This window comes from Haliaeetus albicilla, chromosome 4 (genome assembly GCF_947461875.1).
Source record: "Haliaeetus albicilla chromosome 4, bHalAlb1.1, whole genome shotgun sequence".
NCBI classification, from domain to species: Eukaryota; Metazoa; Chordata; class Aves; order Accipitriformes; family Accipitridae; genus Haliaeetus; species Haliaeetus albicilla.
In genome coordinates, this window is record NC_091486.1 from 28,632,674 (window position 1) to 28,647,323 (window position 14,650).

General features: G+C 43.8%; 1 protein-coding gene across 7 annotated transcripts in view; it reads right to left on the reverse strand.

Moving 5' to 3' along the window:
* PIKFYVE (phosphoinositide kinase, FYVE-type zinc finger containing) overlaps positions 1–14,650 on the reverse strand; it is a 70,060-nt gene that overhangs the window by 55,035 nt on the left and 375 nt on the right. For 4 of the 7 annotated variants that reach the window (XM_069781613.1, XM_069781611.1, XM_069781609.1 and 1 more), the window contains exons 1-4: positions 13,927–14,050; positions 10,947–11,128; positions 9,217–9,396; positions 2,777–2,895 (exon numbers count right to left, since the gene is read on the reverse strand). In XM_069781613.1, coding sequence (XP_069637714.1) covers positions 2,777–2,895; positions 9,217–9,396; positions 10,947–11,118 — 471 coding nt within the window. In that variant the 5' untranslated portion in view covers positions 11,119–11,128; positions 13,927–14,050. Of the gene's footprint in view, positions 1–2,776; positions 2,896–9,216; positions 9,397–10,946; positions 11,129–13,926; positions 14,051–14,650 lie in introns of those variants that run through there. The other 3 variants (XM_069781615.1, XM_069781612.1, XM_069781608.1) reach the window with 1 other exon arrangement.

Here is a 14,650-nt window from a genome sequence, read left to right on the forward strand (position 1 = left end):
ACATGATCAACTTCTTCAAAACCTCAGTAAACAGTTGTAAAAGCCTGTGTTCCAGATCGATGTTGTTTCAGAACTCCAGGTTAACTGCTATGTGAAGACAACTGTGAAATACACATTCAGCAGATAACAACATATACTGATTTACAGCATGGGTGCAGCCAAAGGAATTTTTGTCTTGTTTTTAAGACTTGAAAACAAAGAGTTAAAACTTCCCTTTGGTGCTGTAACTATAAACAGAGCAAGACAAATCTCTCAATTGTGATTCTGAGCATACCAGCTACAATTACAATGGATGGAGACAACTGCTAATGGTCACATGACAACTCTTACTGTGAAACACTCTTTGCTGGAGTTCAGTTCTGGCAATACGCCTTTTCAGAGGGACTGAATACTCTGGGTTTTTCTTAGGAAGAGAAAGTGCTGCAAGAATTTTCTCAAAACAACCAGAGAAGAGAGTAACTCTGATTTTCACAGAACCAAAAAAAACCTTATCCTGAATTGGGGTTTATTTTGGGGCATTCACAAAGTGAAGTTTGACACAGCTGCTAGACCAATTTTGAGACCAAAACAGCTATGGTCAACAATTTCCTGCTGCCCTCACTCAAGAAAATTTGTACAGAAAAAGGTCAAAGACTACTCAAGGCAGTCTAGCATTCAAGAGAGTCTAAAATTTTTTAAGATGAACACTAAGCTTCAAGCAGGGAAAGATGCAGTGAAGAGCTTTGCCAAGGAACTTTTGCAAAGCTGCAGGGGATGCCAAGTAACAGTTTTTGCTGCGGCTTTGCATGGTAAGCCAAGTCACTGATTCTGCCACATACAGCGTGGCTGTTCCAAGCTCCAGTGCCTCTGCCCCACATGTACATGACTGGGTGTTTAGAAACCCAGCCATTGCTGGCAACACCTTCCAGCTCTCTGCCTTGCTCAAGTCAGAGCCAACACTCACGTCAAGAACAGCCTACAAGGAAGGGATCAGAACAGAAGTCTGGCCCCCGTTAGCAGCAGAGGTGATTACAGCAGCACCTTCCAGGATCTAACATCTGCTTTCTACAACAGAAAGTGGTCTCCTGTAGAGACAGACCAAGTCCACAGTCGGAAGAAACTGTTACCTGGAGTGACTCAAGCAAGACATGGCTGCAGTCAAGGGCAGCGATGCATTACCATTTCGACAGAAGTCAGCATGCTGACAACTAACATACCACTTTCAGAGAAAGATCTAGACATATTCATTTACTGCTGCATCCTGTCTGTTTGAGCCCTCCCATACCTTCAAAGATGTCTGAAAATCTCCAGGGCCTTCAGAAGCTGCCACAAACTGAAATATTAACAGGAGCCACACTCAATGTCCTGCTTACTGCAATGAAAGGCTTTTGTTTCACCCTCAAAAGTATCGCCCTTTCTGCCAAAGCAAAGTTACTCTTACAAGCAGAATAGCAGCTAAGTGAGTCTACTCAAAGTCTACCTGTAAAAGCTACTGTCCTGGTTTTGGCTGGGATAGAGTTAATTTTCTTTCTAGTAGCTGGTATAGTGTTATGTCTTGGATTCAGTATAAGAATGTTGATAACACACTGATGTTTTCAGTTGTTTCTAAGTAGTGTTTATACTAAGTCAAGGATTTTTCAGCTTCTGAAGCCCAGTCAGCAAGAAGGCTAGAGGGGCACAAGAAGCTGGGAGGGGACACAGCCAGGGCAGGTGACCCAAACTGGCCAAAGGGGTATTCCATACCATGTGACATCATGCCCAGTATATAAACTGCAGGGAGCTGGCCTGGGGGAATGGCTGCTTAGGAACTAACTGGACATTGGTCGGCAAGTGGTGAGCAATTGCATTGTGCATCAATTCTTTTGTATATTCCAATCCTTTTATTATTATTGTAATTTTATTATTGTTATTATTATCATTATTAGTTTCTTCCTTTCTGTTCTATTCAACTGTTCTTATCTTAACCCACAAGTTTCACCTTTTTCCTTCTGGCTCTCTCCCCCATCCCACTGGAGGCGGGGGGGGGGGGGGGGGGAAGGGGGAGGCACGGGGAGGGGTGTGAGTGAGCGGCTGCATGGTGCTTAGTTGTTGGCTGGGGTTAAACCACGACAGCTACCCCAAGCCAAAAGCCTTTTTCCTCTTCATTCAGTTTAATTAAATGTACTTTTGCCTGTTTGTGTCTTGCTCCCAGACACAGCTATTTATATCATCACTTATAAATAGTTGTAGCTTCTTTTGTCAGCTAGATCCTCCTCTTAAAGGCATGGTCCAACACAGCAGAGGGAGGTGAAATCAGCAAGTCAATCGCAACCACCAGACCCTTATCCAGCCAAATCAAAATTGATTAGTAGGACAAGCCTTTGAAGCAAATATTGTGACCAATCATTACCATAGTAAGTAGCAGATTTAATTCATCCTCAGAATTCGCATTACTATTTGTGACAGTAAGTGTGTTTCACCTGCTTACGGTTAGCAAGGGAAAAAACCATCAAGTGATACCAGATTAGGTAATACAGAAGTGGGAAGGAGTCTAAAATGAGAGTGTCTGGTCCAAGTTCAAGAAGCTGAGCAACTGCAACATTTCACTCCCCCAATATGACACGTTTGACATGTCAAAAGCCAGCATCAACTTAAATTGTTTCCCCTGCACGCACACAATAATTTTTTAGTTTATTCACTCATCCTTCAAACATCTGAAAAAAATCCCCATGATACATCTAAAAATGAAGCTCAGAAAAGCCCAGTAAACAGTTCAGTTTCTAGATAGTTTGGCCTACAAATCCCTCAGAAGTAGTACCTGGCTCTTCCCCTCCATGATTTCTTTGAGACGCTTTAAAACAGTGCTGAGGCTTCGTAACTGAACAGCTGTTCGAGGATCATGACCTCCAAGAGGCGGTTCAACTTTCCTTCGATTGTCTGGAAGGGAAGGGAGAGTAGTATTCATTTCTTCCGTGATACATCAACAGTTACATCACAACACAAAACCCCATTAGAGGGAGAAATGTTCACATAGGTATGTAGTTTACAAAGTTACAGCGTGTATTCACTTCTTGCCCTTGCACTCTTCTCGCCCAAAAAGGAGCTTCTGATGCCAGATAGCTTGCTCTGACTGGCATTTTAAATACCATTCTCTGTGTTTACAAGAGCTGATTTAAGTTCTCTGAGAATGAAAACATCTTTTAAAGAAGTAGTTATTTTCAACCTACTATATGAACCCTTTAGAAAGCACTGAAGTCTCCTTTTAGAATTCCCTCTAACATATCAATACTTACAAAATAATGGCAACAATATTCACATTCATTCTAGGATTGGTATAAGTCAATGCCTTAACATAAACTTCTTTATAAATGATTACAGCAAGTCTCAGGACTCAATTGCTCAGTTTCTATTAAAAACAGTAACTCAGAATAAAATGCATCCAGAATTTCATGTTTTTGAGAACTTGTACAGTCATTCTTAATTAACTATAGCAAAGAAAATCCAGAATAAAAAGGTAACACAGTTAATTTCTTATTTTTCTTAAATTCTTATAAATGCCAGATTACTTTGAAGCATTGCTATATGAGTTACAAACAGGATCCTTCTCTCCAGAAAGATCTGCAAACACAATGCTGTATTTACCTGAACATTTAAACATTTTCAGAGTCACTTTTCTACATCAACAACTTTTCTGAACAGTTTACAGTTTCTTACCATCTTCGCTGCTCTCCATCTGACTTGCATTTTATTTTGATTCCCCCTACTAGAGGAAGAACAGTCATGGCTGCTTTCTGTTTACTGCTTTACATATCACTGATGTCAGCAGGAATGCTGACAGCACTAGCAGAAACGTGTTAACTGTTGCCGTGCAGTTACAACTAGGGTATTCTTTTGTGTGCAGGAGATCAAAACCCTTAGAGTAATGTGATTAAAACTGTGGTATTCCATGCCTCCTCTTCAGGTACTCAGTAGATATTTTTAGTTAATCAGCCCACATATAGCTGCTTAATGACCTATGTACAACAAAGAATCCACAACAAGAGATGATTTTAAAGAGATTCTAGAGTGCTTAAACCCAGTTCTTTGGCTAGCCACGTGGATTTTTTTTTTTTTTTTTTAAATCAAACAAGTATAATTTTGGACAGTACCAAGTTTGAGTGTTTTCGGGTGATTAAGGGGACTTTAATATTTCAAGAAAACATTGATAATACCACAGAAACCTTTGGCTCCTCCTTCTATCACAAGATCTATGCTGCATTTACTTCCTGGACTTTCCTGCTGTAACTTCTGAATTCAATAATATCTTCTTTCCAGGAATGTTGCTTCCAATTCAAAAAATTACTATCAGACCTCCTGCCTAACTAGCTACAAATCTTGCCAGGCAAGTGATTCCCAAAGTATGAACATACACAGCACTGAGAAAATGCCATAGGTAACTCCACACTTGCTCTCTTATTAGTTAAATGCCCTTTTCTGTGTTACATAAAACAATGTCAAAAGGATGTCATCTACATTAGAAAAAGCATGTCATCTGCAGTAGGAGCACATGGCTAACCTGTTTGTACTAGAGAAGCTGATGGTTCTCAGATTAAAATTCAGTTGGCTCTTTTCCTTTTCAATCATGTGATTTCTCCCTTTCTGGAGGAAAACACACTGTATAGCAGGAACGTAAGAAGTTATCATTCCTGCAGTACAGGACACACTGTGTCTAAAACACCATCCTTATAAAAGAATTCACATGGATCAGTCTTAAGTTAACTCTTACTCCTTCCTGATACAAATTCCATTACTATAAGTACCACAGTCATTTCCTCAGTTAATGCACACATGATTTACAGATGTATATGTTTTCACCGTTGTAACTGTGTTTCCTTATTTCACCATTAAATCTGCAAAACTCACATGTCCTTCCACAAACACAGAAACTGTAGGAGTATTTTTCTTGCTTTGCCCATACCATCATCCCAACTGCCATCAGTTGCACTTGTGAAGAGATTTCATATCTTCTTTTGGTTTGATGCCAAAAGGCTTGACTACAATGACACATCTAAGTAGTGGTAAACTTTTTTAGTGCTCCTGAAGCAGCAAACTCAGTATATGCTACTAAAAAACCCCCAAACAACAAAACCAAACCCCACACACAGAAAAACACAACACCCCCCAAAAAAACCACACAGCCCAGCAGCCACAATTAAAATTGCACACAAGAAATTAGGTTTTTAAAATAAAATTAAACTTTATTTAAGTGTTATTTAATCTGTTATGACAACCAGATCAGGTCCACAAACTTTTGCTTGTCATTGTCCAACCAGCACAAAAACAACTGCAGGAAGTAACGGCAGCTTCCTCACAGTTTTGATATATAGAGTCCTTATACCTTCTCAGTCCACAACTCTACCGTATCTTCATCCATTTACTCTTCTTCCCTAGCCAAACTCTCATAGAAGACAGTCATTTTTCACTTGATATCATTTTGCATTTAACAAACACCAGCTGCATCTCAGCCCTTCAGTGTAACACACCAACATGAGTGTGGAATACATGTTTTCAGGACTACCAGTTTATGCAGCAATTGTGTTTTTCCTATCCTTTCCCTTCCCATCTACATGTTCATGCAACAAAACCACAATATACCAAAAGGAACCCCATCTAGACTTCCAATTTGACTTGGTTCCAACCTGTTTATCCTTCTTAAACTAAAAATTAACTCCTACAGCTAAAAAAAAGAAAAAAATACATATTTCAACAGTAACCCTCATCCTTCCTATATGTATTCATGGCTGCTGATCTTTGGCAAAACCGATACATCCTCTGAAATACTGTACGTTTTTCTCCTCTTTTTCCTACTCTCCCCACCTGAACTGTGATCACTGAGAAGGAACCTGCAGTACCATTCCAGCTATGACTACCTACTCCATACACTCTTCCGAGTTCAGGCCACAGAAAGGTTTGCTCAGTAAGTCATGCAATTGTTCTGCATCTTCAATTACTGAATCACTGAAATATATTTTTCCAGAGTTTCTTTCATGACCCTATGTATTTTAGCATTCATTTTACAGTGAATGCCAAGTCAAAAACACTATGAGAACTACTTTCTTGCAACTTAACTGCTAGTTTCAGTTTACAGGAAGAGAGCTGACCACACACTAACACAAGAGGTACAACAGAGAGCTTCACACAGTTTCAACAAGGAACAAATGCCCTTGTCAGGGATACCACAGTTTTGCGAGTACAGATCAACATCAATTGCTTTCTAGTTATTCGCTGCCAAAGCATAACATTTCATATTCAAGTTCACCATCACAGTTCAAACATCGCATCTTCCTCATGTCACTGCCATGCAAAGTACTGACATGAAAAGGATGAAAGTTGTCCTTAACTTCATTTTACAAGATGCATTTTCATTTTCCAAAACCTTTTTCAATAGAAAAGATACTCTGGTAATAAGTCACATTCTTTATGATTCCCAGTAACCACCACACGCTTTTCTCAGGCCTTCTTACCCCTCATATGATCATTGGCCTTTCCTTAATCTACTAAGTTCCTCTGCCATTCCCTATCGCTTCCAGTCTGCTACAATTGTCTAGCATTAACAGCATTATCCTGCGTAACAGGGTAACAAGTTAGGAGTGCTTTTACTACCAGTGCTCCCTCTCCAATTGGTCAGCATTTCCAGTTCTCCTTAAACTCGATTTGCAAGCTATGACATTATCTCAGTACGTGACTATTTTGGTTCAATCCAGCACCTTGAAAGCACTCAGCTGACAGCACACACAGGCACATGCAGTCCAATACAACCAGCTGGGCCAACTGCCTCTGTAGAAGTGACACTAGCAACCCAGCACCCTACTCCAGCAGATGAAGATGCAACAGATTACCCAAGAGGGAGGCCACAGAAGTCAGTGCAGAGTCTCAGCACTGGTTCTTCACCCATACAAGCCACAAAGCATCTCTGACATAAGCCAGGCATCCAGCAGCTTCTCCTATTTTCACAAAAGCCAGTAAGGTGCTATTATAATGTTTTCATGTAAGAGTCCTGCAGGGAAGCACACAACTGAAATCCTACATCTTTGATGCTAGACAGTTTCCTACAAAAGCCACCATCCCTCCATGTCTTTCTGCGCTTGCAGTTGTCAGCCAGCATGGTCCCCAAGCAATGAGAGTATCTGCTGTGCAGTGTAAGCTAATGGACAGATGAGGGGTGGTAGTCAGCATCTTCAGGAGCAATTTCATTCCATCACTGTTTAGAGGCACCAGCAGCCTTTTATTTATTTATTCCTTTCAGTTTGCTTAAGGTTGGCATGTTATTTAAACTCAAGCAGGCTAGAGAGACTTCTGTGAAGGACTTGCGCATTTTACTGCCTACACTTGCCCATGTTACAAAATATCTGAGTAATGGCCAAGCCTAGAGACATTTACAGGCCTACAGATAAATGGTTGCAAGAAAACTCAACTAGATTAGACACCTCACTGTCACTGATGTGAGTGGGTGAACTGACCTCCCAATCTAGGTGTTTATGTAAATCACATCACTTCTCATACTTCTCATTCTTTAGATATGAGAATAATTTCTAAGATTATTTGTACAGCTGAGCATCAGCTGCAGTGGCAGAAGTAAAATTCTCCTCTGCTCAATGTTCAGAAATCCTCAAAGACCTGACTATTTAGCACCTTTTAAGATAAAAGAAGGTATGAAAACTAATTTTCTAAAGTTTGCTTCAAAAAAAGCAATGCCTCTAGAAAATTTCCCTGTAACCTCCTCACCAATCCAGTACATTTTTACTTGCTTTACACAGAGTTCCTATGTGTTACAGCACCAAGGTTATTTGGGGGAATTTACTTAACAGTGAGACAGGGCACTCAGCACCCAGTATCACAGAAATCTCTTCAAAAAGCCAGCAATTCCTGCTTGGTCTAACTTTACTTCTTTCCAGGGTGATTCATCATCACATTTTTCCAAGCATACTTTCATCCAAACCCAGGGACGTGAATGGAGGTCCTGAAAAGGCGTTGGAATAATGCAGCAACAGTTCCTCCTCCACACCTTAGACTAAGTGTCATTTCCCTGACTGCCTGCTCCCAGTGGAAGTCAAAGAGCAAGATTATTTCTGCCTTCTGAGTACCAAACAACCTACCTCACCTAAAGGTTTCTAATTTGTAATACCCAGATAATTTCCAAGTGATTTACAAGAGGTAACCAAGAATGAAGTAAAGCAAATTGGCAAATCAGCCAAGAGCACACTGCCGTACTTGGGGCATTTGAGAAAAAGCTTTAAAAAACAAAGCAAGCCAGCCTTAATTGGTTTGTTGTGACAGGTACAACTGAATAGCATACACAGTACTAGACGGCAAGGAAGAAGATGATGAATGTGTTCAACTAAGACAGCATGCAAATGACTTAGAGAGATGAAAATGCTAGTTAGTTATCTGTCCTGGACTTTTGCCCTGTTATCAAGACTAGACATCTTTCTGAAAATCCCATACACATTAACAACATTTAAGATCCGATTTGTCTGCACTAGCTAACATACTCTTGGAAATACTGTCTTGCACAGGATTTTTACCCAGCTTAGCAGTTTGCTCAAGGCCATCACAAATGGCTGACAGTAACCAGGCAGATCTCAAGAGGGACCCCTGCAACCTACTTACTAGCTCTTCCTGATCTTCATAAAGCCATTACACAGTTGCACCTTTGCAATCACATTCAATTCCCACTCCAGCTAAAAGAGATTCAGTATGGCATCTGGCAATAGTTCCAAGGTTAGGAATAAAAACGTTTTAGATGCAAGTTCCTATTCAATTCTCCTCAAAACAGCTACAAGCAAAAACCTGCATTTATAACTCCCTTGAAGACACAAACATCAACCCCATTCAGACTGAGTTCTAAAGTTATAGTTTGCATGTGGCTGTTAAGCAAATCAAGTCTCTCAAGACAAAGCAGAAATTTTCAGGATCAAGGTTCAAGTGACTTTAAGACATTGGATGTGTTTTGGCATCCTCTTCTGTTCCAGACTGTTTCATAATTGAAACAGCAGAGCCCCAACAACAGTGTCTTGCTGGAACACTAAGATGGGTAGAGGGAACACACTTCTGAAGTTAAAGTGCAACCTCACTAACAGAAGCAGCGTAGCCTGATACCAAATTCTGCCATCAATCTAGACAGTCAGTGAACCTTTGTTCACCTCCTTCCACCTCACTCTGAAGCATCCCAGACCAGCTAGTACAACATTCCCATGTAGCACAAAGAGTTGAAATTACCCAGGGTTGTAGAAGATCTTCTTTGCAGCTCACCAGTCAGCTGCTTTTTGTAAGGAACCGGTGACCTCAGAGACTGAGCCCTGGTGGGATGCTGAGGACTGGACCAGCCACTGCTCAACACCTGTGGATCGCTCTGTCCTGCCTCTGCTCTCTCTGCCGGGGATGAAAGCCTGCCATCATCTGTAGTTGACAAAAAGCAAGAAACCAACTGTTCAGACATGATAAAGAAAAACAGTGCATGCAAAACTAAAGGGTAAAAACCTCTCAAATAGCTCATTTGGATCATAATTATACATAACAGAAGACATGAATTTTTAGTCTGAAAAGTACCATACAAAACATGGAAACAGGCCAGTATGTAAAACTTGTCTGTCAAGGCTCAGGGTATTTGAGAAATGTCCCTAATGTGAAAAGTGTTTAAAAAAAAAAAATCAGTAAGCATCAATATTCTTGCTATATGGAGTAGCTATGCTTGATTATCAGCTTCTGCCCTGAAAAGAGTTTTTCAGTCATGTTAGAAGCCAGTACAGAGGTCACATTAAAGTTACCGCAGCCTTTAATAAACCACCCTTTTCCATCAGAGGATCAAGTATAGACAGGTTCTCACCGATTCCAGTAATATGCCCATTTCATGTGCCATTTCAAGGTTGTTTTCACATTCTTTCAAAACAATGCTTTGCTGACTCCAGCTACATTTGTCAGAGACAAACAAGTGAAGCCAATATTGACCACATCTTACGTTACTTTCAATAAATTAATAATGACAGGTAATATTCTGCTATGCAAACTAATAGCAGTCATACCAAGTAATTACTTTTCATTCTGCATAAGAAGAGTCTGAACAGATCAGCTTGCTTATGCAAAAAGCTATCTTGGCTCTTTTTCTCTAGCCCAAACATCGCAGAAATATGCTTAGCAGAGCTGAATAATGAACAGACTAAACAAAAGCAGCTGACCAGTTTGCCATCTCCAGCAAAGAGATATACAGTTTTTGTACAAAACCAAGGTGCATTCATTCACCACTCCTTGCAGCGTATTTCTTTGAAACAAAAAAGAAACTCACATAGGTCTTTAAGAGCTTGCCTACTGAGAATATAAGTGTTTCATGATACATGTAACACAAAGGCCAAAATCAAGCAGTACTTTTTAATATACAAAACTTTCACAACACTTCAGACCTCTTGATGGGGAACAGCTAAGCCATGCAAATTAAGGGGGTGAGCTTCCTGTAAATACACCACTTTATTACAGCTCAGCTGCCTCCCAGCTGAAGGTATAAGATGCACAGGAAGGTGAGGAGTGGAGGAAGTCTGGAGTAAGAACTTGCATTGGAAGGACAGGCACACATTTTGCTCATATAGGCTGGCAGAGGGCTACTCCCGCTTTTAGCCCCAAAAACTTCATACAGGCAAAGGAAATCCAGAGGCCCAGCTAAGAAGCTATACAATACTATCTGCTAAATGGCTTGTCTCTGACCTTCATGGGCAGCCACAGATTTCTAGCTGCAAGATGCTGGCTATCTTCTCCCACAGCAAAGCTCTACTATGTCACCCAAAAGCAAGATGCAACATCCCTCACAAAAGAACTGACTCACCATCCATTTGGCCAGCCATCTGACATTATGCTTGTAATATTCAGAGGTGTTTTTACAAGTTTATGTGGCAGCAGAGGGCATCAATAAAGCAGACATCACGCACAATCCATGCACACATGTTGCCCCAGGCACTTACCTTTGCTGAAACGGAAGAGATTTACAAAAGAGCTGTAGGCTGATTTAAAAGGAGGGTCATCCTGGTCAGGAGTCAGGGGTTTGAAGTGAGTGAGGTGAGACGGACTACTAGGAGAATGAGGTAGATCACCAGTAGAGTCCAGTGTCGGAGACCGTTTGTCATCTGCAGCCATTTCACGTGCCCTGGAAAGAGTTCAGCAATGTGCATTATACACAGGGTGCTGAAACAAAACATCTTCAGTCAACTGAAGAGGAGGTGTCTCATTAGATGCTAGAGTGGGGACATTCACCCACCTACCACAGACATCTGCTATTAGCACAGGTCAAGAGTGCCAGAGTTAGGAGCCCATGTCCCCTGCCTGTCATTGGCAAGAGATCAGCATCTCTGCAGAGAGCAACTCAGAGCTCCTAGTTAAACATCCAGAACAATCAAAGTAAGTGGACAGCCACTACACTGTCTGATAACACACTCCAGTTGCTGTTTTAAAGGAACTTAAAGTTTTCAAATGGAGACTCTGCATGCGTACCACAAAGTTTTAACATCAGCTCAAGAGAAAAGCTGTCAGTGCCGTGACTTCTGCAGCCCTTGTAACAAGAAAACTGAAGACGGGCATGCCTCAGCAAGCGCAAGACATACTCATCATCTGGCCAGGCTAACTTCAGAATGAGAAATAGAAAGAACTGCAAACAATAGCAGGACTGAAAGATTAAGTTTGGTGGACACTGCTTCCTTCCCCTCTGCACTACAGTACAGGGCCTTGTGAAAGTTACCAGGAAAGTAACCCAAACTGTGGTTTATTTGTTGTCATATCTAACACCTCCAAACTTCCTTGTTTTCAAGAGTAGCTACATCAAGGAAAAACAAACAAACAAAACAAACCACCTTCTGTATTAGGGGAAGCCATACTTATTAAGCCTAGTTGCTGTGTACTAAAGCCTTCATACAGCCAAGAGTCATACTTCCTCACAGCCCATATTCTTTAACCTCAATACACACCTGATTTCTGCCACTCTGCCTCACTAAGCCTGCACTTCTAGACTGCAAGGCTAAGGTGCTTACTACCTTCATCTTTGTTTAATCAAGACTTAGTGAAACATTTGACAGAGCAGGAACACGGGGAACTAATGGAAGCTACGAGGGACAGCTGACTTTTACCTGTGCCAAGGATCAAAACCCTCTATAAGCCTACTTCCTGCTTAGCAGCTAATAAATGCTCCTTCATGAAATACTAGTTTCCAGTTTTCACAACTGCTCCCTAGACTCTACAGGCGTATTTTACTGACTAGGACATTTTCTTCCAAGTTCTAAGAAGCCACAATAAAAATCTACGTAGTCCAGAGAAAATCCACATGGTTGACAAGTGACACTGGAAGTGCTAACAAGCTGCATGCAGCTCATGTGGCAAGGTTTGACCACTCCTACAATGAATGCACAAAAGATGGTATCTGCAAGTCAATCATGTGACTTCTCAGTGGACTTTTGCTTGTTGCTCTGTATAGTAAGCACATTTAGCTCAGTTTCTCCTGACATTCACATATCCTTAAGAAAGAAAAAAGACATCATTCACAAAGTTTCAGGAGTAACTTTGGTCAGGTTCTTTATGTCAGGTTGAGTCTCAGTCTGGAATGCTTCCCTCTCCCACGTAAGCCATGGTACTTTTTGCTGTTGTGCATTTCAGCAATATGATTCAAACAACTGATGTTTTGAACATGCTTAAACACCAGAGTTCATGGAAAATGCCTTCAAGAGCATATCTTCAGGTAAATTTGGAATTGTTTCTTCAACACTTAAGACAACTGATAACTTGCTTTTTAAATGTTGAATGTACAACAGGACTGTGTTCCCACACACACTACCACATTAAAAAATGCCATTATAAAGTCAGCCAGAAGTTTTCTAGGAAGTTATGTTCATATCTCAACAACTGGCTATAACCTGGCAAGACAAAAAAAACCAAGGAAGTCTCTGAGCTTGCATACATCATATATGTGATTCTGGAAAAATAAACTTTAGCTTCAAGGGAAAAGAAACCACACAGTAATTGCTTCTGTGACAGCAGTACTATCCTAATTAATAGACTGAAGAGCACTGTGCTTGGCATTTGCTCCAGAAACACCTGGATCTTCTGTGCTGCACAACACATTAGCTATGGAGTATATCACCCTTTCTTAAAGTGCTTTAGTTCTCCCACTAAAAGGAAGACAGCACCAGCCCCCCAAGAAACAGGGAAATAGTCACTTATTTGTAGATTATGGGAAATCAGAAAGCAAGACACACATATCAGTCAACAAGCACAAAAACAGACTACATCTTCCTCAGGCTTCTTACCAAACAGCCACTGGGGATAAATCTAAAGCCACTTTAGGCTGCAACGTCTTCAGCAATCACCAACTCATCACGGATAAAACAGAGCGCAAGTGTGGGCGCGAACCTCCATACACGTTCCGCAGTTACATCCGGAATGGCTCTGCGACATCCTGCACCCCACAAAACTGACCACAACCTCTCAGTGCCAGAAGAGTCCAAGCACTCCTTGTTACTCGGATGTTCCTCCTGGGCACCTGACTAACACACCCCGGGTGTAAAAGCCGAACAGTCCTAATTTAAACATAAGTGCATGACACACCTCACTTCCACCCTCTGCGCCGCAACCACGCTGACTGCTTTGCTTTCCCCTCTGGAGAGGGGACACCCCTACCCTCCCCCGTCACAGACACGCACCCGCCGAAGGCGACTGCCGGCCCGCCTGGGATGGCGGACCCGGAAGATCACCTGCGGCAGGGCGGGAAGGAAGCAGCAGAAAGCTGCTTGCAGGCAGCGGCCACGCGGCGACCCCCGAGCCAGCCTAGGAGCGCCACCGCCGCCAGCCGCTATCAAGGACCGGGCCGGGCCAGACCCCACAAAGAGGGCTCACGCAGCCCGGGGAGCCACTACCACGGGCCCGCGCAGCATCGCCCAGCCCCGGAGAGGCTGTCCTCACCTGCTCCCCGCGGGTGACGACGCCGGTACGGGTTGCCGGGGCGCAGGCCCAGGCCGACACCGCCTCTTTTCACCCCCCCCCCCCCCGCCTCGGCCCGCTTCCCCGCCCCGCCCCTAGCAACCCGCCGCGCTGCCGCCAGCCCTGCCCAATCGCCCGCCGATGGCTGCGCTCCTCGCCGAGGCGTCGCCAATCGAGTCTCCGCGCCAATCCACCCGCCGGGGCCGCGCCCGTAGGGGCGGGGCCGCCGAGGCGGCCTCCTCCGCACCGCCCGCCCCGCAGCCCCGTCGCCCCGTCACTGCGCTCCGCCTCCGGCCCGCGGCCCTCCTCCGGCTCCGCGCTGCGAGGAGGCGCCTGCCGGGCGTGGCAGCTCCAGGCTGCCACCGCGGGAGCCGCCGCCGCCCTGGCGGCGGAGGGAGCCCGAGGAGGCGGGTGTGCCCCCCCGGGGGTTCCTCCCCGGTTCCCACTCCCCGCCTCGCCCCGGCCCCAGAGGGGCGCCCTCTCCTGCCCCTCGGGGCGGGAAGCCCCGCCACTCGGCTCGCCGTACTGCCGACACGGCCGCCTCCGCGCCAGCCGACGCGTGCGTGTCCGCGCCCGCCCGCGTTAGGCGCGTCCCCTGGGCCGGGCTGCGGAGCGGCTCCGCCGGGACCCCGCGGCCGGGGGCAGGCCAGCACGGCGCCGAGGGCAGGCTGGCCGCCCGCGCTCTCCCCGGGGCCCGCTCCAGCAG